General features: G+C 41.0%; 1 protein-coding gene across 2 annotated transcripts in view; it reads left to right on the top strand.

Moving 5' to 3' along the window:
* ELL2 (elongation factor for RNA polymerase II 2) overlaps positions 1-22,223 on the top strand; it is a 153,258-nt gene that overhangs the window by 108,476 nt on the left and 22,559 nt on the right. For both annotated transcript variants that reach the window (XM_030193405.1, XM_030193406.1), the window contains exon 8: positions 3,894-4,446. In XM_030193405.1, coding sequence (XP_030049265.1) covers positions 3,894-4,446 — 553 coding nt within the window. The remainder of the gene's footprint in view (positions 1-3,893; positions 4,447-22,223) is intronic.

Here is a 22,223-nt window from a genome sequence, read left to right as displayed (position 1 = left end):
CAATCTCATTTCATGTCCTCTCGTTCTACCGCCTTCCCATCTCCGGAAAAGATTCGTTTGCGGATTAATACCTTTCAAATATTTGAACGTCTGTATCATATCACCCCTGTTCCTCCTTTCCTCCAGAGTATACATGTTCAGGTCAGCAAGTCTCTCTTCATACGTCTTGGAACGCAACTCCCATACCATCCTCGTAGCTTTTCTTTGTACCGCTTCCATTTTTTTAACATCCTTCGCAAGGTACGGCCTCCAAAACTGAACACAATACTCCAGGTGGGGCCTCACCAACGTCTTATACAGGGGCATTAAAACCTCCTTTTTTCTGCTGGTCACACCTCTCTCTATATACAGCCTAGCAACCTTCTCGCTATGGCCACTGCCTTGTCGCACTGTTTCATCGCCTTTAGGTCCTCAGATACTATCACCCCAAGATCCCTCTCCCCATCTGTGTCTATCAGGCTCTCCCCACCTAACACATACGCCTCCCTTGGATTTCTACTCCCTAAGTGCATCACTTTGCATTTCTTCGCATTGAATTTTAATTGCCAAACGTTAGACCATTTTTCCAGCTTCTTCAGATCTTTTTTCATGTTTTCCACTCCCTCCGGGGTGTCCACTCTGTTGCAAATCTTGGTGTCATCCGCAAAAAGGCAAACTTTACCTTGTAACCCTTCGGCAATGTCACTCACAAATATATTGAACAGAATGGGCCCCAGCACCGATCCCTGAGGCACTCCACTACTCACCTTTCCCTCCTCCGAGCGAACTCCATTCACTACCACCCTCTGGCGTCTGCCCGTCAACCAGTTCCTAATCCAGTTCACCACTTCGGGTCCTATCTTCAGCCCTTCTAGTTTATTCAAGAGCCTCCTGTGGGGAACCGTGTCAAAAGCCTTGCTGAAATCTAAGTAGATTACGTCCATAGCACGTCCTTGATTTAATTCTCCCGTCACCCAGTCAAAGAATTCAATGAGATTCGTTTGGCACGACTTCCCTTTGGTGAAACCATGTTGTCTCTGATCTTGCAACTTATTGGCTTCCAGGAAATTCACTATCCTTTCCTTCAGCATGGCTTCCATTACTTTTCCAATAACCGAAGTGAGGCTTACCGGCCTGTAGTTTCCAGCTTCTTCCCTATCCCCACTTTTGTGAAGAGGGACCACCTCCGCCATTCTCCAATCCCTCGGAACCTCTCCTGTCTCCAAGGATTTATTAAACAAATCTTTAAGAGGACCCGCCAGAACCTCTCTGAGTTCCCTCAGTATTCTGGGGTGGATCCCGTCCGGCCCCATGGCTTTGTCCACCTTTAGCTTTCCAAGTTGTTCATATACACTCTCTTCCATGAACGGTGCTCTATCCACTTCGTTTTCAGGTGTACTTTTGCCAGTCCCTCTCGGTCCTTCCCCAGGATTTTCTTCAGTAAAAACAGAACAAAAGTATCTATTTAGCAAATTGGCTTTTTCTTCATCATTTTCTACGTAGCGTTTTGCTGTATCTTTTAGTCTCACAATCCCCTTTTTAGTCTTTCTCCTTTCACTAATATACCTGAAGAAGTTTTTGTCTCCCCTCCGTACATTTCTAGCCATTTGTTCTTCCGCTTGCGCCTTCGCCAGACGTACCTCTCTCTTGGCTTCTTTCAGTTTCATCCGGTATTCCTCCCTGTGTTTCTCTACTTGAGATTTTTTGTATTTCTGGAACGCTAACTCTTTAGCCTTTATTTTCTCAGCCACTTGCTTTGAAAACCATATCGGTTTCCTTTTTCTCTTGCTTTTATTTACCCTCCTTACATAAAGGTCTGTGGCCCTGTTTATTACTTCTTTTAGCCTGGACCACTGTCCTTCCACTTCTCGTATGTCCTCCCAGCCCATTAGCTCCTTCCTCAGGTGTTCTTCCATTTTGTTAGTCAGCTCGCTTGAAATCCAGGACTTTGAGTTTAGAGTGGCCGCCATCCACATGAGCCGTTACATCAAAACAAACCGTTGGTCACTGTTTCCCAGGTGTGCAGCCACTCGGACATTTGACACACTATCCCCATTCGTGAGCACCAGATCCAACGTGGCTCCCTCCCTCGTGGGTTCGTTCACCTTTTGTCTGAGCAGAGCACTTTGGAAAGCATCCACAATCTCTCTACTTCTTTCCGATTTTGCAGACGGAACCTTCCAATCTACATCCGGCAGATTAAAATCTCCCAACAGCAGCACCTCTCTTTTCTTTCCCAACTTTTGAATATCAGCGATCAGATCTTTATCTAGTTCTTCCAATTGTGTCGGGGGTCTATAGACAACCCCCACGTGGACCAAGGGTCTATCCTCTCTTTTTAAGGTGATCCGTATTGCTTCTTCCTTTCCCCACTATTATTCGCAAAAGGGAAGGAGAACAAAACTGAATAACATGCCTCTCATAGGTCCCTGGTGTGAATGCACCTTGTGTGTAATTCTTGTTCCATCTCATAAAGAATATAGTGGAACTAATAAAGTTCAGAAAAAGGTGACAAATGGTAGAGGATACCTCCTGTGAAGAGGCTGAACTAGTTAGGGCTCTTCACCTTGGAGAAGGTAAACTTCTATCATACTCCGTCTCTTGTGTAAGTTTTCACCCCACTTGTGATTTTATAAATAGGGAACAGTTATTTAATGCTCCAAAATACAAAAAAAAAAGGCACAGGTTCCTAGAGGAGAAGTGCATAAATTAGCTAGGTAGAGTTGAGTGAACTATTACTCATCCATGGAAATAGGCTATGAGAAATAATACTGTTTATCATAATACTGTATTCCATACAAGCTATACGAATGTCATTTTGATGCAGCAGATACTGTGGTGATTGATAGATAATATAGCATATCTGCACCCGAGGTTTTGATTGTGTTTGAGAAATAGATCTACTTTGTGGCATCCGCTTGGTGCTTGTGATCCAGCCTGGCCAGAGTCTGAGGCTGGATGCTGGGCTTGATGGCACTTCTGATTCAGCATGGCGTTTTCTACCCTTATAAAGACTGATTATTCTTGGGGTATAGTGATCTCTCATGCTGGGATAATACAAGCCTCAGTGACAGATATTGCATGGCATCTATCAGGGCTTCCTTCACTAAACATCTGATAAATAGACATCAGCAGATCGGACTCCTGGGTGTGCAGTTCTCCCATCCACCCATCAGGGGAGGGGGAATGGTGGGAAATGACCAGTCTGTTCCAGGATACTAGAATAAAAAGTTTATTCCAAACAAACTCAAAAATAGCAGTGTACAATAATCCATCATAGGCGCGATTTCAGCAAACATACACTATATAGATGGACCCTACACCAGCTTTGTTTCGGCAGACAGCCTTACTGTATGTAGCATAAAATGCATAATACGCAGTGAAAACTGTAGTGACGACAAACAGTGAGCACCTGATGTACAGTGCCTTGTCCCAACAAAACTGTAGTGCATTGCCTTGATGCATCCTTTTTTGCTTCGTTAACTTTTAATCTCACACCAGACTAGTTATTAGTTATCTCGGCTTGTTTGTGTTGACTGCAGAGTGGTGAAGTTAGTCAGCTTATTGATGCTGTTTAAAAAAAAAAAATTCACATTGCAGGACTGTAATGGAAGGCATTTGAGTTGATGCTTAAAACTTCAAGGTGATGGGTCTCACCCCAACAGGTATTTTGGTACAATAGTATTGGGTGAGTAGTCTTGTCGTCCATGAAGATTATGTATTACTACTTTTCAAGTTGTCAGACGTATTTGTAATGAAGTCTGAAAGTGATTGGGATGACTCAGGACACACCCTGCCTACTTTTGGAAACCAGCCTATTTTGTCACAATTTGTTTTGACATTTTTCAAAGCAACATTCTTGTGATCTGGAATTTGTAAGTGTTAATGTGATTTTAAAATGTTGTGTTTTTCAGAAACGGCCTTTGGAGACGGATTTTATTGATCCCTTAATGAACAAAAAACCTCGAATCTCTCATCTTACTAATCGAGTCCAGCCAACTTTAAACGGCCATTTGAATTCCTCCAGTGAGAGAATAGCTGCCGCTCTTCCTCCTCGTCCTCTTCCGGCTGCTGCTACCCCTGCAGCTCCACCTCTTCCTCCTACTCACCTTTCAGTTTCAAATCCTCCACAAACTATAAATTCTAATTCAAATTCCCCCAGTACCCCCGAAGGAAGGGGGACACAAGACCTTCCTGTTGACAGTTTTAGTCAAGATGGTAGAATCTTTGAGGACCAGCAAGAAAAATATACGTCTCGGACTTCTGTGGAAAGCCCTACATCAAATCCTGTTGAACTGGAGTGTTCAAAACCTATAGACAAAGCTCTTCCAGTTTTGCACAAAAAATCAAAAAAGCTAAAGAAACATAAGGAAAAGGACATTGAGAGTACTGAAGAAAATAAGCAGGAGCAGTTTAAAGAAAGTGCTACTACAGTGGAGAAGAACTCCAATCCTAAAGCAAGTAAAGGTATGAAGAAAAATGTTATGCAATGTCTGATTCTGTTTGTAGCCTATTAGCAGCTACCTCTTGGTTTATTTTGAATGTGGGCACTGTATATGGCTAGCATGCTTGTCTTCCAAACTTGAAATTAGTCCTACAGATTGCTTGGGGATCGAATAATATAGCTCATAGGTCACAGCTGGTGTTTAATCACGCATTGAATCTGTTACATGGCTACCAAGTTCTTTTCTAACCATAGTAGTGTTTGGCACACTTATGACCTTGTAGCTAGTCCATATTCCAAATTTTAAAAACCTCAAATAATGTAAAAGCAGTATGTTTGACTTTTTAGTGTAACTTTTTTTTTTTTTTAAATTGTGGTCTATAGATGTAGAAACGTTTCAAGTCATCCTTATTCTTCATGTCAGCAGTAGTACATACATCTTATGGTTGTCCTGTACTGCTTTTCTTGTGGAAGTAAGCATTGTAGGCAAATTGAGGTAGAAAGCCAGATGTTTTCAGCTACCTAGAAGCATTTGTTGACTGCTAGTCCCCATACAGGAGGGTTATTGAATATGAGGTTAGATTGTTTTGCTGATGTGTTAGTGCCATAATAATGAGCCTTGCTGTGAAATTGCCCATGATCTAGGCAAGAATATGAATAGCACGTGGTAGCATATTCTATGAATTAGATTTTCTGAGTGACAAATTAATTTGAGGGGAAGGATTTGTGTGTGGTTTGTTTTTGCAAGTGTGACTTCAAAATTTTGACTGAATTTTATTAATAAAATTTCTATACTGCCTTAACTGGCACAGAATCCTCCAAAGCACTTTAGTGCAAAGAAAACAGGGCTGTGGAGTCGGTATACCAAACTCAGACCTTCAACTCAGACTCCTATTGATATTATGCTTTACATTTTTTGTTCTGGATGTAAAGTACTGGTAAATATAAGTTTAGATCCATAATAATGTGTATATATAACTGGCTCCCACTCAAAGAACGTATTACGTTCAAAATCTGCACTCTGGTTCATAAAATCATTTATGGTGAAGCCCCAGTCTACATGTCAGACCTGATAGGTTTACCACCCAGGAACACTGAAAGATCAGCACGCACATTCCGAAACCTCCACTACCCCAGCTGCAAAGGACTAAAATATAAATTAACATATTCATCCAACTTCTCCTATATAAGCACGCAGCTATGGAATGCATTACCACTCGCTGTGAAAAAAACGAAACTCAAGCCAGAACTGGAAAAGGCCTAACTCTGTATAGTCGACTACGAAGGTCTACTCTACCTCGAATGAACTCTAATGCAATACCACTTTATTCCTCATTCCGAATCTGAACTCTTTATAACTGCTTAATCTACTATGTCATTCATGATCCTTAATGCAATACCACTTGTATCTCTCACTCCTGAAATAGCGATCGCCATGACGGAACAATGTAAGTCACGTTGAGCCTGCAAAGAGGTGGGAAAATGTGAGATACAAATGCAACAAACAAATAAATGTTTAATTTTGAAGCTGGGGTTGATCCATTTTTACCGACTGATTCCACCCAAAATTGCTTCTGATGCTGACTTGGACTCCATAGCCCTGAATAAAAAAAACACTTCAGTACTCCTGAAAAACTTAACCCAAAAGCCCCCATCCCATTGAGCACCTAATTTTGGAAAGAAGTACATCCTCAATTTTTTTTCTAAATTGCACAATTCTTAATTCACTCTGCAACATCCAGGGAAAATACCCTTGGCTGCCAGAACTCTTCATATCACTTCTGTATGTGGAATGCTTAGTGTGTGATCCTGAGAGGACCTTAAACATCTAGATAATTCATACCATTGTAGTCTAGTATTTAAGTAGTTAGGTTTCTGATCAGGGCTAGAATCATCAGTTTAAATTGTACGTGCTCTTTCAGAGTGAAGCTTAGCCAATGATATACAAAGAGAGAGGCTACTCGGTCATGTCAAAACTCTTGCTGCAGTTTGTGTATTATCCAAAGTTGGAGTTTCACTGACAAACCAATGTACAAATTAGTCTTTAACATGTTCAGACATCAAAAGTACATAATTTGGAAAGGCACCCCCCCCCCCCCCCCCCTCTCATCTCCTGGGAGGCTACATTGGTCACAGGGTAGTTTTTTTTGTTTTGTTTTGTTTTTTTTTGTTTTGAAAATGTGACATTGGGCCCAGACACTGAAATACTGTTAAACAGATGACCAAGTTATAAAATAAATTGCCAGTGGAATTGCAGCTTGAGAGATGTTATCTAACATTAAACAGAAATCTTAAAACATTAGTTTTACACTAAGGCCTGCCTTAGCTGAGTGAAGATGAACTGCTGTTCAGGAGGTTATAGTTGGGATGGGTTGGAGGAAAGGTTAGGGTTTTTTTTTTTTTTTTTTTAAATGGACTGAGGAATGAGACTGCATTATTTTAGATGTAATTATAACATGCTTAAGGCTTTCTCGTGAGGTTTGCTGTTGTCGGTAAAGTAATCCAAGAATGGCTTTTGTTGCTTCACTAAATTTAGCTTTATAATAAGCATTTTGAGCCACTTAAGCTGTCTGTAACTGATGCGAGTCCTCTAGTCCTAAGAACCCACAAACCTCTGATGTTCTAATAGGGATTGCTGCCTTTTTCATCATTGGTCTGTTAGTATTGACCAGTTTACCCCACTGAAGCATCACTTGGAGAATGTAGTTTGTGCACATTCCTTCAGGACTGAATTAAAGCTGTGGACACTGGTGTCTGCATCATTTTCCAAGTGTAGGTTTAAGTCTCCCAGGAAGATAATCCTTGAGAATTGTGACAAGGATGCTATCACCATAAACAAGTTATTCAAACTATATTACTACTAAATTTATTGCTTTTTCTTAACATGGAGGAAGAGACTTCAATGTATCCATCAGTACCTTTTCAGTCTAGTGACTTACTAGCAGAAGGAATGGATCCTCAGGAGCTTAGCCGAAATTGGGTGGCGGAGCCGGTGGGGGGAAGAGGGGTCGGTGGTTGGGAGGCAAGGATAGTGGTGGGCAGACTTATACGGTCTGTGCCAGAGCCAGTGGTGGGAGGCGGGACTGGTGGTTGGGAGGCAGGGAATAGTGCTGGGCAGACTTATATGGTCTGTGCCAGAGCTGGTGGTGGAGGAGAGGATAGTGCTGGGCAGACTTATATGGTCTGTGCCCTGAACGTCAGGTACAAATCAAGGTAAGGTATGCACATATGAGTTTATCTTGTTGGGCAGACTGGATGGACCGTGCAGGTCTCTTTTCTGCCATCATCTACTATGTAACTATGTTACTTTAAGGCTACTGAATCTTTCCATCGTCAATCTAAAAAAACCTCCACCTCTATTTTCTTTCTTTTTGAATATTTTTTTAAATAAACATCTGAATAGCATCTTTATAAGAGTAGTACTTCTTGTCAACAATGAAAACTTAGCTTTATCAGCTTGACTCGTCAGCTGCTATACCAGTCCCTTTCCTGGATACTGCCTGTCCCTCAAACACTTCACTTTCCTCAGGTATGCGCACAGTTCCAGAACTGCTCCCTCAATTTAGCCATAAATGACATTGGATAACTGAAACTTGGCAAGCATCCATTGAATCCTTTTATTAAATATAGGTAGAATTACCTATGCCACTAAAATCGGGAGCAGTCCATGCATTCAATAATATCTGCATTGATAGCTTCCATACAGGTTATAGTTCTTTTTTTTTTTTTTTTTTTTAATGTTTTTTTTTTAAATGTAGATGCTGGATCTGATATGGCGAACATGGTGTATACTGCGTCACATAACTGTTTGTAGTAGCCCTCTCCAAAAGATACTGCTCAGTTTATCAGTCTGTCGTCATTTGAACTCAACATTAGTAATGCAGTAAATGATGGCAGAAGAAGACTGAAATGGCCTATCCAGTATCTTGTTACGGTGGTTTAGATTGTAACTGTCTTACCCCATGCTGCTTTAGTTTTCCTCCTTTCATGCCAATCACTTGTGTCCTGTTTAGGTTGCCTAACCTTACTTTTTTTTTTCTTCAGTACATCTTTTCCCACAAATTGAGTAGTCAACGGTTTCCCCATCAACTCCTGTTTTCTGTGATATTCCTTTGGATTTTCTTGGCAAATATCACACTTTCAACTTATTAAAAAAAAAGCAACCCAAAATACTGTCACTAATTTTATAGGTGGCTTGTTTTGCTATGCCATGCATTTTCAATTCAGTGTCTTTGGGCCACAAGAGAAACTAGTCAGATATTGTTCAAATTTATTTATTGAAAGAAACCAGTCTTGAAACCATTTTATGTACTTCTGAGATCATTGTTTTCCAGTTGAATATAACATATTTTAAGGTTTCACAGATCACACCTCATTTTTTCCTCCAGAGATTCAAAAGCAGTTTAACACATGAAATTTAGGAAATGCAAGTAGCTGTTACAGTAGTTCTAAATTCTTCCAGTTTACTACTGCTAATCTGATTAGTCATAACTCTAACAAGTGCAGGGTGGAAAGAGGCAGGTCCTGGAAGGCTTAATGAAACGCTTTTGCTTTTAGTAATATGCAGAGCATAGCTGGTAACTTTTTTTTTTTTTTTTTTTTCAACAACTTGTAGCCTGATATGTAGTACAGATTTATTTTTATTTATTTTTGTTACATTTGTACCCTGCGCTTTCCCACTCATGGCAGGCTGAATGCGGCTAACATGGAGCAATGGAGGGTTAAGTGACTTGCCCAGAGTCACAAGGAGCTACCTGTGCCTGAAGTGGGAATCAAACTCAGTTCTTCAGTTCCCCAGGACCAGAGTCCACCACCCTAACCACTAGGCTACGAGTGTTTAATGTTGTCCAGTGGGTTTTTTTTTTTGTTTTGTTTTTTTTTAAGTAGTTTTAGAGGGGATTTGACAAGCCATTGGATTATGAGTAGTGAGAATCTGAGGAGCTTAGATAAGTGAGACACAAGTTTCAGGTAAGTGTATTGGATTATATGATTCTATAGAAGGGAACTTGCAAGGGATAGAATCATAAAGGCCCACCAGATAGCAAAACTTTTGCAGTAGATATGTTAATGGATAATCTCTGTAAATTGAGCAAAGTAGTTAAAGGCTTAAAGGCCTGATTCACTGAGTTCTTCCCACCCAAGGTTGGTGCAAAGCTATTGGACCCCCTTCGTGAAGCTTCAGCCTTAATGCTGCCCCCCCCCCCCCATAAACTTTCAGGCCCCTAAACTGCTCCCCCCCCACAAACATTTTGTATTTAAATATTAAACTTAAAAGTTTATTTTGTGTGCATGTGTGTAACAATTGCACAAAGAGTTGCAATTTTGAAAAGCCTTTACCCAGATAAATGGGCTATTTGAGAATTTTCCACCTTTTACTGCAAATAGAAGAATGTATTAACTTTGTGTGGCTGTCAAGGGGGGGGGGGGTCTGTTGTCTTGTTTTGACTGCAGCTGTGTTTGGGGGTTTTTTTTGTGGGGGGGGGGGGGGTTTCCTCCATCCTAAAGTTGCTGCTCTGGGTGACTTCCTGGTCTTGCCTAATGGTTGGGCCGAACCTGTCCCCACCCTACACAGAAATGGGAGAAAAGCCTTTTGTCAATCAAGCCCTCTGTAAAATACTCACATTCGTTTAACTCTTGTTTCCCACATCTGTCCTGAAGTACCCCCTTGCCAGTCAGGTTTTCAGAATATCCACAAGGAATGTGCGTGAGATTGATTTGCATACACTGCCTCCATTTAATTGAATCCTATTAGAGCAACATTCTTCATGGCAAGACCAGAGAATAGTGACAGCTCCCCTTGACCTTAAGTATGGTTCTCTGACTCTTCCAGATGGTAACTGAACAAAAATGTCCCGCTGAACAAGCAACAGTACACAAGGAAGTGGGAACAGAGGAGGGCTGGACAAAACTCAGGAACAATACAGTTTGTTACTTTTATACATACTTTAAGCAATAAAACTAATTATTGCATTTTTAAAAACGGTACACAACAAAATAAAAATACTAAGTCTAATGTACACTAAAAATATCAGTGCTTAAAACTCACTAAATATTCAGTAATGTACACCAAAAGTAATGTCAGGTGCTCAAGACCACACAGCACTGTGTTTTGGCATATAACGTGCCTGCCTCAGGAGTCTACAATAAAAAAACAAAAGGTAAAACAGTAATAAAACATAAGTATACATGAGCATCTATTTAATCTTATAAACATTCATATACATCAAAAATATGTAAGAATTTTAATTTAGGGGGAGGGTGAGAGGGAAGAACAAAACACACAAGTGGGATGCCTAGTGGCCATCCTGCACTCAAATGTTCTGGCTATACTCCGGGGGAAAACATGTAGAGGGTGATGGGACTGGATAATGTTGAAGAGCTATTGTTAGTAACGTGATTTATCTTTAAAATCAAGCATAAGAGCAGAGGATTGTAGGGTGGCCAATGTAATGCCAATTTTTAAAAAGGTTTCCAGGGGTGATCTTGGAAAGTATAGACCGACGAGCCTGATGTCTGTGCCGAACAAAATGGTAGAGACTATTATAAATAACAAAACTAGAGCGTATACATAAACGTGGATTAATGATCCAAAGCCAACATGGATTTAGTCAAGGGTAATCTTGCCTCAAATCTACTACATTTCTTTGAAGGGGTGAGTGTGGATAAAGGCGAGTTGGTCGATTACTGTGTATCTGGATATTCAAAAGGCATTTGACAAAGAAATACCAACCATGTGATACTTATTAAAAATCACATGAAAAAAACACTCCATAGAGATCTATAAAATCCATTAAAAAAATGTAATATTGACCCAGTCTTGTGTTTCAGTGCCTAATGCACCTGCCTCAGGAGACTCAACTTCAGTTCGACTTGTAAATCCCTTGTACTGTTTAGAAACATAAATGCAACATCATCAAACAGCCAACCACAATATGGGCTATGGCAGCAAAATGGCACCAACTGCTGAAAGTAACACAGCTGATGTTCAAACTGAGCACTTCCTTTTGGCAGCAAAAACCACAGAACTGTGGTTTTATGACCGCATCTCAAATAATGTGTGCAGTTCTGGTCACCTCATTTCAAGATCAGTACCTGGGACCTGAGATGTACCTGGACTGGAATACGAAGGACAGTAACACCACCAGATAAGTGAACACGGCCAGGCTTGATGTAGACCCCACAGCCGATTCCGACTGCATTACTTGATCTGCATAAGAAGTATACATACCCACAGTGGTAAAGCATAGAAAAGGATTTAGGCTCTGCTGTTGACTGTACGAAAGCTGACGCAGAACAGCGGGAAAGCGTTACACCTGAAAAAAACAAAGACTTAGAAAAATATTTTAAAAAACAGAAAAATTCAGATATACAGGCAGGAGGGAGGCGGTCAGTGATTAAATTTGTCACCATTTTAAAGGTTATACACCGAATGGTGTAGAGGATTTTTATGGTGTCTGTATGAGACTCTCCCTTGAGCAGCCAACAGTACTTGGTGGCATATATATACTTTGTAATTCTAGGATAAGCAGTATAAAATCTGTTTTACTGTTCTGGGATCTTTCCAGGTACTTGTGACCTGGATTGGCCACTGTTGGAAATAGGGTACTGGGTTTGATGGATCTTCGCTCTTTCCCAGTATAGCAACGCGTATGTTTTAGTATAATCTGGAAGCTGAATTTACTTCCTTAAAAACAAGTTTGGAACTAGTATTCATAATTTCTTTAATCATACAGTAAACATTCAATATTTAACAGTTAAATCACAAGGAACTACACGCATGCAGTAAGTCTTGCTTTTTCTCCCAAACCCCCATCCTACCCCAGATGCCTTAACAGTATGATCATAATGCACCCCGCTTCAGGTTATCTCCGCAGTTTAGAACTAGTAAGCTTATGGCGCATTTTAATTCCTTGTCTTCATGGCTATGCTATTCATATACAAACCAGTTCTATACTGAAATACATAGGGACCTTATAAGAGGATTAATGCTAAATCGATTTGTAATGGCCTAGTCTTAATTTTTGATCTTCCAGTGTTTATGACTGACTCATTGCATCTTTATATTAATCCCTCACACTTCATACATCCGTTATGCACTATGTAAGGCATTTTGTCTGTCATTTGCTAAAAACTAATCAAGGAGTGGCCTAGTGGTTAGGGTGGTGGACTTTGGTCCTGGGGAACTGAGGAACTGAGTTTGATTCCCACTTCAGGCACAGGCAGCTCCTTGTGACTTTGGGCAAGTCACTTAACCCTCCATTGCCCCATGTAAGCCGCATTGAGCCTGCCATGAGTGGGAAAGCGCGGGGTACAAATGTAACAAAAAATAAATAAATCAGCAATTCTGGCTGCTTATAGAAAACATTGGAAATGTTCAGCTAATATGAAGCAATGCAAATGATACAAATTTCCAGGTTCCCAAAACAATAAATCTCAATGTTAACATCTTTTTTTTATCTATCAGTACATAATAAACTGCATTATTCTAGTGTTAGTGCGCTATACAAATCCTTGCAGTACCAGACATTTAAACTAAAATGTGCATTTTATATTTGAATTTTTATTTTCCTTTCCTCCTCCTCCTCTTAATTGGCATTCCTTTATTGTGAATTGAAGGGCTTATTTCCAAAACTCTCAAGTTCTTATTAGTTGCATTGGACTTAGAGGGTTTTTGAAATAAGCCCTTCAATTGCTGTGTAAACAGCTTTGCTAACTGCCAGAGACAGTATATAAAGTATAATAAACCATGTGTATGTCTTGGAGATATCTGAAAACACTGCGGTTTCAAACACACACTTAAAGAAGGCCCAAGCAACCTTCAAGAAAGAGCTTTTATAATTGTAGGTTTGCTATGTCCAGAAAATGCTTTTGTTTGGCATTTGTGTGAAATTAGTGTGAGAAGTCCACCCCAGGAATTGCAGCACTGAATGTGGTGTCTTCATCCTGGCAGCAGGTTAGCAGCAGTTTGGGGAATATGAATGGACTTGATGGGCCTTGGTGTATATCTGCCACCACATATAAGCTAGTGAACAAGACTGGGCAAAGGCATAGTTTAAATTTTTGCTTTAGTTTTTTAGGTTCCTAGTGTCTCCTTTTAGAAAGCAAAAAGGGGAAGAGCAAATTGCCAACAATACAGCCTGTATTGGGTTTACTCTAGCTGTAACTAAAGGGGATAAATTATACTACTTTACATTTTACTTGCAGATTTTTCTTATAATTTCAGCCTAACCCTTTAACACAAATTTACAATGAAAAATGAAATGTGATTTTAGATGAGGTTGGTAAATGTGTGTAGAATCTATTCTGCAAATCATAAAACTTGATCTGAATTTTGTGTAAATGAAAATACACGGTGAAGTTTGGTTGATTAGGAGAACATAGGCAATACAGCCTATTGTATAGGTTCAGGCTATATATATGCATAGCGTTATATATGTACACACAAAGCTATGCATATAAGGAAATAAGAGCAGGAGAAGGTCTACTCTGATACTCACCACCAGGAAGGCCGCTTTCAAGGAAAAATCATTCAAAGGCTTGCTGTAAGGGCTCAAAGGGAGAATTAGCCAAGACTCCTACCACCAAGTTAAGATCCCATTCTGGCACACCTGGGCAACCCTATTTGCAGAAGGGGGTATAATTGTTTGATGCTTCTCAAACACACATTAATTTGTTCCAGGGACACACGACTTTCTCTGAAACAAGGTGGCTGCCTGAATATTCTCCTCTCCTGCAATATGCACAGCAGAGATTGCTACAAGATTGAGCTCAACCCATCTGCAAAGCCAGTGGACGTCCAGCATCACTAAGGCACTTCTGGTGCCTCCCTGCTTGTTGACATATGCTACCATTGTTGTATTGTCAGATCACTCAAACTGCCTTTCCTTGGATTCGCAGAAGGAAGTGCTGTAGCACCATACTGATTCTTGTAGTTGATGATCCATGATGCTTCCATGGATAACCAATGCCTTTGAGGGGCACCCTCTTCCCCCCCCCCCCCCTCCCCTCCGATTCACGTCAGTGGTTGGTTACTCAGAGGTTAAACAGGTGAGCTGGAATATCTTGGCAAGCTAGTTGGATCCTGAGGGCGGAGGAGAATGGAAGCCAGATTCCAAACTTCTGCAATTTGAGAGACCACCAAGACAATGGCCACTAGCTCTAGCTTTGCTCCTGAGGAGCTGCAAATAGTCCCAGGCCCTCATGGCCTGTTGCCCAAAACTCCCTTATCTAGGTTCAGAGTTTGCCCATCTGCTCCTGTTTGGCGTCAGAGCTAATGCTGAGGTACTCCAGTGGGGTACCAAGGGCGGGGGGCGGTCCACCCCGGGTGCACGCTGCTGGAGGGGTGCAGAGAGCAGCCGCATGCCTGTCAGCTTCGCTGGTTCCCTGCTCCCTCTGCCCCGGAACAGGCTACTTCCTGTTCCGGGGCAGAGGGATCCAGCGGAGCAGACAGCCACGCGGCTGCTCCCAACACCCCTCCAGCAGCGTGTGTTGATGCCAGGTATGCTGATGCGTCGGGGGGGGGGGGGTGTTGTGCTGCACCCGGGGGGGGGGGGGGGGTGCGCAGTGGCGATCCGCCCCAGGTGGCAGCTGACCTAGGAACGCCACTGAGGTACCTGTGAAGGGGCAAGCTGATTCTTGGCATGGTTTTTGCCACCTAGCCAAAGTGTTTAATAGGTGCATCACTCTGGCCATTGCCACTCACCTATAGCAGGTATTCTGTGAGGACAGCAAGACATGTATTCTCACATCCTTCCCTCGTCCCCTAGGAGTTGCATTCCTATTAGCTTGGTATTGTACCGCTCACATCAGGTGAGAAGTCACTTGTGCATACAGAATGCTTGGTAGTGTCCGCACCTGGCTATGTCAGACGATGTCATCAGATGAGAATAAACATCCTGGTGGTCTAATTTTTTCTTTACTGCAACGTGTCAATTGCAGCTGATTCAGACTACAGCTAGGTAGAAGTAGGTGCCTTATTGATGGCAGCTACCTTGACTCTCAGGGGTAGGTAAATCAAATTTAATATAATCTCAGTCTTGGCATTTAATTTCCCTATAACTATAATGGTTCAAGTCAGTTAAGGTCCCATGTGGAGGGACTTGTGTGTCCCTTTAGATTTGAAGCATGCAAGGAAGAGAGCATTTGTCGTTGTTCCTTTTAGTGGAATGATTTGCCTCTGGAGGTACAGTGCATGACAAAAAAAATAGTGGACATTTAGGAAGGACAATTTTTCTCATGAATTTCCAGTGGTGATGGGTTGGACAGACAGAGGGAAAGTTTGGCAAAAATCCTAGGAGTGCTGTGACCAGTCTGTTTTGTAGACTGTTTTTATGAATTCAGAGTAATGGTATGCAAAAAAAAAAAAAAAAACCTAAAGATTTGAGTACACATCTGAAATGAATGTATTACCACCCGCACAGCTGAGATCTCAGGAAATGAAGTCTGTTGGTACTAACCCAGCTACCCTAAGGCAAGCAGCATCATAGTCTGCTATTTCTCTGTTGCCTCTTCCCACTGTTCACTATTTACCTTTCTCTATTAAGAAAAAATAAACAGAGTTGTGGTGAATCCTTTAATCAGTTCTCATTCTACAATAGGACATTGCATCCCATCCCATATCTAATTTCTTCAGGTGTCTCATGAAGGACTTTGTCAAATGTTTTCCGATTATCCAAATACACATAGTTTGCCGCACACTTCTAGGACCTTTCCCTAGATGGTGACTGCTAATGTGGAGCTGTTAACTTAGGTTATTCTTCCTTGTGTGTGTCACACTGCATTTGTCCACATTAAATACAGCTGCCATTTTCTTGCCTAGTCTTGCAAAGTCCTTTATTTCTCAGTTTGCTTGTGATTTAACAACTTTGAATACTTTGGTATCTGCCAGGTTTGATCACCTCATTTGTTCCCATTTCTAGGTCATTTATAATTGTTAGTTCTGGTTCCAGTTCAGATCTCTTAAGATACTAAACATTGGAGAAATAATTACTGCGAGTGGTCAAGTGCCAAAGGTTAGGCACATTTACCTGGACTATTATACCTAACTTTTGAATGTTTTTTGCTGCATGTGGACTTCTAATGCTATTTATTACACTGAGCTCCAAACTTCCTCAATTAGTGAATTTGGAAAATAAAGTAAAAAAATGTTTTTTAATGATTGACTTGTAAGTATTGTCTCGCTTAAATGTTAACTACTGACAAGAACTGGGGACCCACAAAACAACAACAACAACCATTTCTAAAGCGCTACTAGGGTTACGCAGAAGATGACCTGCAGCGGTCTTGTCAGATTTTCCTTTGCTGGCATGCCTCATGGCTCCATGCATTGCAGCAGGCTGGGCTGCTAATACCAAGCTGCTAGAACAGATGGGCAAAGAGTGGCAACAGGGAATGTTAGGACACATCTGGAAGAGGTTGATTCCATCCCGTTCCTGTAGCTGTAGGTTGTGTTTAAAAGATTAATAGTGAAAATGTTGTTTAAATTTACCTCTTTAACATGTATAATCTCTTGACTGAATTGCAAAGTATGTCAGTGAATCACAGAATTCTCTGAGGTTTCCCAGAACAAATATTTGGAACAAAGTAAAAGCCCACAAAGCTGCTGGTGGAGAGACTTGCTGCAGCAAAGGCTTTGTTTGTTTGTTTTCTTCCACTTGCTGGAATTCTGACCAAGTTTGTTTATATGCAGAAAAAATATGAAAAGTGAAGATAAGATAAGGATGAATCTTCAGATTAATCTAAATCAAATTAGCACTACATAAAGTCCTAGGAAGTATTTGCTTCTGTATCTCAACTGACATTGTTGCCTTTGAGATCTATGCTCTTGTTCTGCACTTGGCTGTAGAATTGCTGTTTGGGGGTTTGTTTGGGGGGTTTTTTCACATGGTATATTGTATGGTTTTTTTAACGTCTAAGATTCTTAAAATGCGTTAAGACTACTGTCCATATTGAGCAAGAAAAGCCTGTTTTCAGCAACTAGATTTCTGTAAAATTATTATGGTGGTTATTTATCTGATTTTAAAGATACTACAGTTTAGCTGGGTGGAGACTGTTCAATTCTAGTTAATTGGCCATTAGGAGTGTGCATTTGGCACACTCTCAGTTTGAGCACCTAAAAAAAACTGTGGAGGCAGATTGCATGCGGGTGAACATGTGCATCTACTAATTCATGTACAATCAATTTATACATGCAAAAGTTTTCACGTGTACAATGTGTGAAAAACACAAATATGTGTAATTGGACAGTTGGCTAAGATGTGTTCTCCGTAGGCAAAACTCAGATGAATGAATTTCTGCCATGTGAAACTTAGAAACATGACTGCATATAAAAGCGATATCGCCTATCTAGTCTGCCCATCCATATCATCTACTCTTTTCCCTTCCTCTAACAGATACCACACTTTCCTGAATTCGAGGTTCTGCCACGCATCCACCACCCTTTCTGTATTTTATTAGATTACCTCCAAGTGTAAACCTTTTAACTTCATCCTATACCCTCTTGTTCCAGAGCTTTCTTTCAATTGAAAGATTTGCCTCATGTGTATTTATGCCATATCTACTATCTCTCACTTGCCTTCTATATATTAAAGTCTTTAAGTCTGTCCTTGTACACTCTGATGGAGACTACTGACCATTTAGTAGCAGCCTTTTTGAAGGTGTGGTCTCCAGAATTGTACACAGTACTCCTAATGGGGTCTTGCCATAGACTTGTATAAAGACACCATCACCTCCTTTTTCTTGCTAGCCATTCCTCTCAAGTACCCAAGCATCCTGGCTTTGGTTGTTTGGTTCCCTTTTCTACCTCTTTGGCCAGCTTAAGATTGTCAGATACAGTCACCCCCAAGTCCTGGTCTCTTGTACACAAAAGTACTTCTCCCTCTCCCTTACTATACCACTCTCTCAGATTTTTGCAAACTTAAGTGATGACCCTGCATTTTTAGTATTGAATCTTGGCAACTTATGAACCACTCTTCAAACTTTGCTGGATCCCTCCTCATGCTATCCACACCAAGTGTGTGCATCCTATTACATAGTTCAGTATCATCCTCTGAGGCAATATCACTCCCACAGATCTTAGAGCTAGCCCAAGGGGTGATCCCTGCAGCAAATTCCATTTACCACTACCCTCTGTCTCTGCCACTTAACCATTTTCTAATCCAGTCACTTTAGGGCCCATACCAAAGATATTCAGTTTCAGTTGACCAGTGTGTTAAAGGCTTTACTAAAGTCTAAGTACGGAGGAAGGGACGTGGAGTTTGTTGATAGACCTTCCAAACACAAGAGGGTTCTTGAAATAAACATGTCTGAAGAACCCTTTTAAGTATGTGTGGAAGGTCTATCATTGAACTCCACTTCCCCTCCTCCATCCTTCCGCAGTCATCAGCAGTGACTTTTCAGTTTCTCCACCTTTTGTGGGTTTTTTTGCTTTAAAATCTTAAGTACATCATATCTAACAGTCCCCTAAAACTGTTTGGTAACCCAGTCAAATCAGATTTATCTGAACTACCTCTAGTGAAACTTCACTGCCTCTGGTCCTGCAGTCCTTTTGATTCCAGAAACCTCACTATCCTCTACTTTAGAAGCATTTCCTTTAATTCACTACCACTGAGGTCAGACTACCGGGCCAATAGATCCCATCCTCCTCCTTATTTCCGTTTTTGTGGAAGGGAATCGCATCTGCCCTTCTCCAGACTGGAACTATTCCAGACACTAAAAGGTCAGGCAGTGGAGCCATCAGAATTTGGGATGCATCCAAGGGTACTAAAGGAACTCCTATCTGGCCCCATCGTTTTGTCTTCTACTTGTTTAGCTAGCTACTCATGAGCAGTCTTCTGACATGGTCCAGGCCTACCACTCATCGATTTGTATTAGCATTTGACTTCTGTGGTCCTGTTCCTAGCCTTTCATCCATGAACACAGAAATTATACAATTCCCACCTTATCCTTATCAGCTTCTATGTATTGCTCCCCTTCATCCTTGAGCCTCACAATGCTACTTTGGCAATTCATCCTATCGCTTACATATTTAAATTAAAAAGAAAGTCTTATCCAGCATTTTGCTTTCCTAACTACTTCGCTGGCTTCCCTTAGCTTTTCCAGGTATTGTTGCTTGTCTTCCTCCTTTCTTTGTCTTGTAATTTATGAAGGCTGACCTTTTTTCCTTACATTTGCAGCTACTACTTTTGAGATCCAAAGTGTCCTGTTTCTTTTATTTTCCTAAGTCTCCTTTAAGTGGCATTACGATGGTCACTTTTTTTTTTTTTTTAGATAATTAGGATTTTAAAAACTGAAATCCAAATGCCTCTGGAAATAGGTACCCATGTTGAAGGATATTTAAAATGGAAATAAATTCTAGCAAATGTGTAGCAGTTTAAATCTTAGACATCCTTTTCAGTCACTTAATCTCATCCTTTGATGGCAACAGCCTACCTGTCAGTTTTACTGACTCCCTTTTTATACCTGACAAGCACTTATATTAAACAAAAAGTTTTAAATCTAATAACATAAGAAAAACTGTGCTGTCTGGCCTGTTGGTCACAAGAACCCAGCTGATTCTGAAAAGCAGATGTGTGTCTGGTCATTTCCAGGGATGAGCAGAAGCCCCTTCCAGTTTACTTGGTTGCTATTTTATGAACTTTAACTTGTTGAAACCTCTTTTGAACCCCCCCCCCCCCCCCCCCCTTTAGATATCTTGACCACATCCTCCAGTAACAGATTCCACAGCTTAAATTATATGCTGGCCATTGGTTTCATGGAGTGTTTTGTTTAAACTGTTTCACCCCACTTCCCCTTCTGAAACATTTAGTTCTGCTGTTTGAGTGGGCACTTGACATACTGCCTTTTCTAGGACACGGGACAAAGAGGTTTATAACTAATCCTTTTAAAGACAGGACACCCAGAACTGTACACAATACTCAAGCTGCAGTCACACCAGTGGCCTATACAGAGCCATGATTCTCAGTTTTGATATCCATTCCTTTTCAATTAATACCTAGCATTCTCTTTGCCTTTAAGAGCCAAGTCACACTAGGCTCAATTTCAGTGTATTGTCCAGTGACACCAAGATCATTTTCATGGGTGGTGGCTCCTAACTCAGAACCCAGCAGTTTGTGTGTGTATTAGGGAGTATCTTCCCTATGTGCATCACATTACATTTGTCTACATTAAATTTAATCTGCTATTTAGATGCTCAGTTGCTTAGTCTCACAAGGTCCTTCAAGTTCTCAGTGTTCTGCCATTTTGACAACTTTGAATAATTTTATCATGCACAGATATGATCACCTCCATAGTGCTTATCTCCAGATCATATTATATTGTTAAACAGCACTAGTGCTAGTACCTACCTTGGGGGTATCCATTACTGACCCTTTTCAATGTGGATCACCAGTTGTTTAGTCCTTATGTTTTCCTGTCTTTTGGCCAGTTTACAGTTCACAAAAGGATGTTGCTTCCTAATTAATTTCCTAAGGAGTCCATGTGGGACTTGTCAAATGCCTTCTGAAAAGCCATATATCAACTGCCTCATTATGGTAAGGTGAAACTTTTTTGAGCCCATGCTTACTCCTTCTCATTAAGCCATATCAGTATGGTCAGTAGTTGTATTTTTAGCATAGCTTCTACCATTTTGCTTGACACAGATGTGAAACTCAGCAGTCTGTAGTTTCCCAGATTACCCCCAAGTAGAGTTGCCAACTAGCCAGTTTTCAGCCAGCCTGGCCAGTTTTTAAATGGCCAGGCTGGCTGCCAGCAGACTATTAAAACTGGCATCAGAAAAGCAGGGTTTTTTTTTCTACCTTCAATCTCCCTGCCCCCACTGGTCTGGCAACTCTCTTCCCTTCCCTTCCTTCAATCTGGCAGCTCTTGTTATTTCTCTTTAACCTCAGGCTCCTGCGCTTTCAGTAGCATCTCTCCCTCCTTTTCTATCCTGTAGTCCTCCAAAAGCAGAGTCACTGGCATCCAGGCAGACACTACTTCTTTCTACTGAAGCTCTTCTCTGTTGCTGTCCTGCCTCCTCTAATGTAACTTCCTGTGGACAGTGCAGCAGCAGAGAAGCCCGTGGCAGCAGGAAGTAGTAGTATGTCTTTCTGGATGTTGGTGACTCGCTGCTTTTGGAGATGAGCAGGGAGAGGGAGGGATGCCACATGTGGAAGGGGAGAAAAGAGGACTCAAACCCATCATTCCAGATTGTCGGTGGCTGGTACATAATAGCCTTGGGGTGGTAGAAGGCCCATAAAAACAAGGGATTCAAAGGGACAATGCTGGATGCAGAGGGAGGGATAGGGACACTGAGAGCAAATGGTGAACATTGGGGAGGATGAAGACAGGAGAAATATTGGACAGGATGCATTAGAGACATAAAGGGAAGATAGATGGTGGACACGGAGAGATGAAATGGACAAGAGACCCTGACAAGAGAAAAGCAACAGATGCTGGGACCAAAGCAAATGGAAAAATAAAATGCTCAAACAGAGGTAAATATATATTTGTTCTGAATTTATTAATTGGAGTAGGTCAATATTTGCAAATGTACTTCTGTTATTTTACATTTCAGTTATTTTACATTTATTTTTCTCTTGTATTGCTGTACGTGCAGCACCTAACTTTTGAGATATCTTGTTGTCTTTTGTCTTCATATCTGTATTACTGATGTGTTGGTCCCTTGTTTCATATTTATTGAGGGTCTGTATGTTTTATGCATGTGACCAAGGTGTAGTATTCTGCTAGTGTTTTGTTTTCTGTGTAGGGATCTGTCAGTCTGACTTCTGTATTTTCAGTAAGAAGTATTGTAGGGTGGTGGTTA

Source organism: Microcaecilia unicolor, chromosome 2, assembly GCF_901765095.1.
Source record: "Microcaecilia unicolor chromosome 2, aMicUni1.1, whole genome shotgun sequence".
NCBI lineage: Eukaryota > Metazoa > Chordata > Amphibia > Gymnophiona > Siphonopidae > Microcaecilia > Microcaecilia unicolor.
Note: the sequence above shows the minus strand (reverse complement) of the source record. Positions and strands in the feature narration are given on the sequence as shown.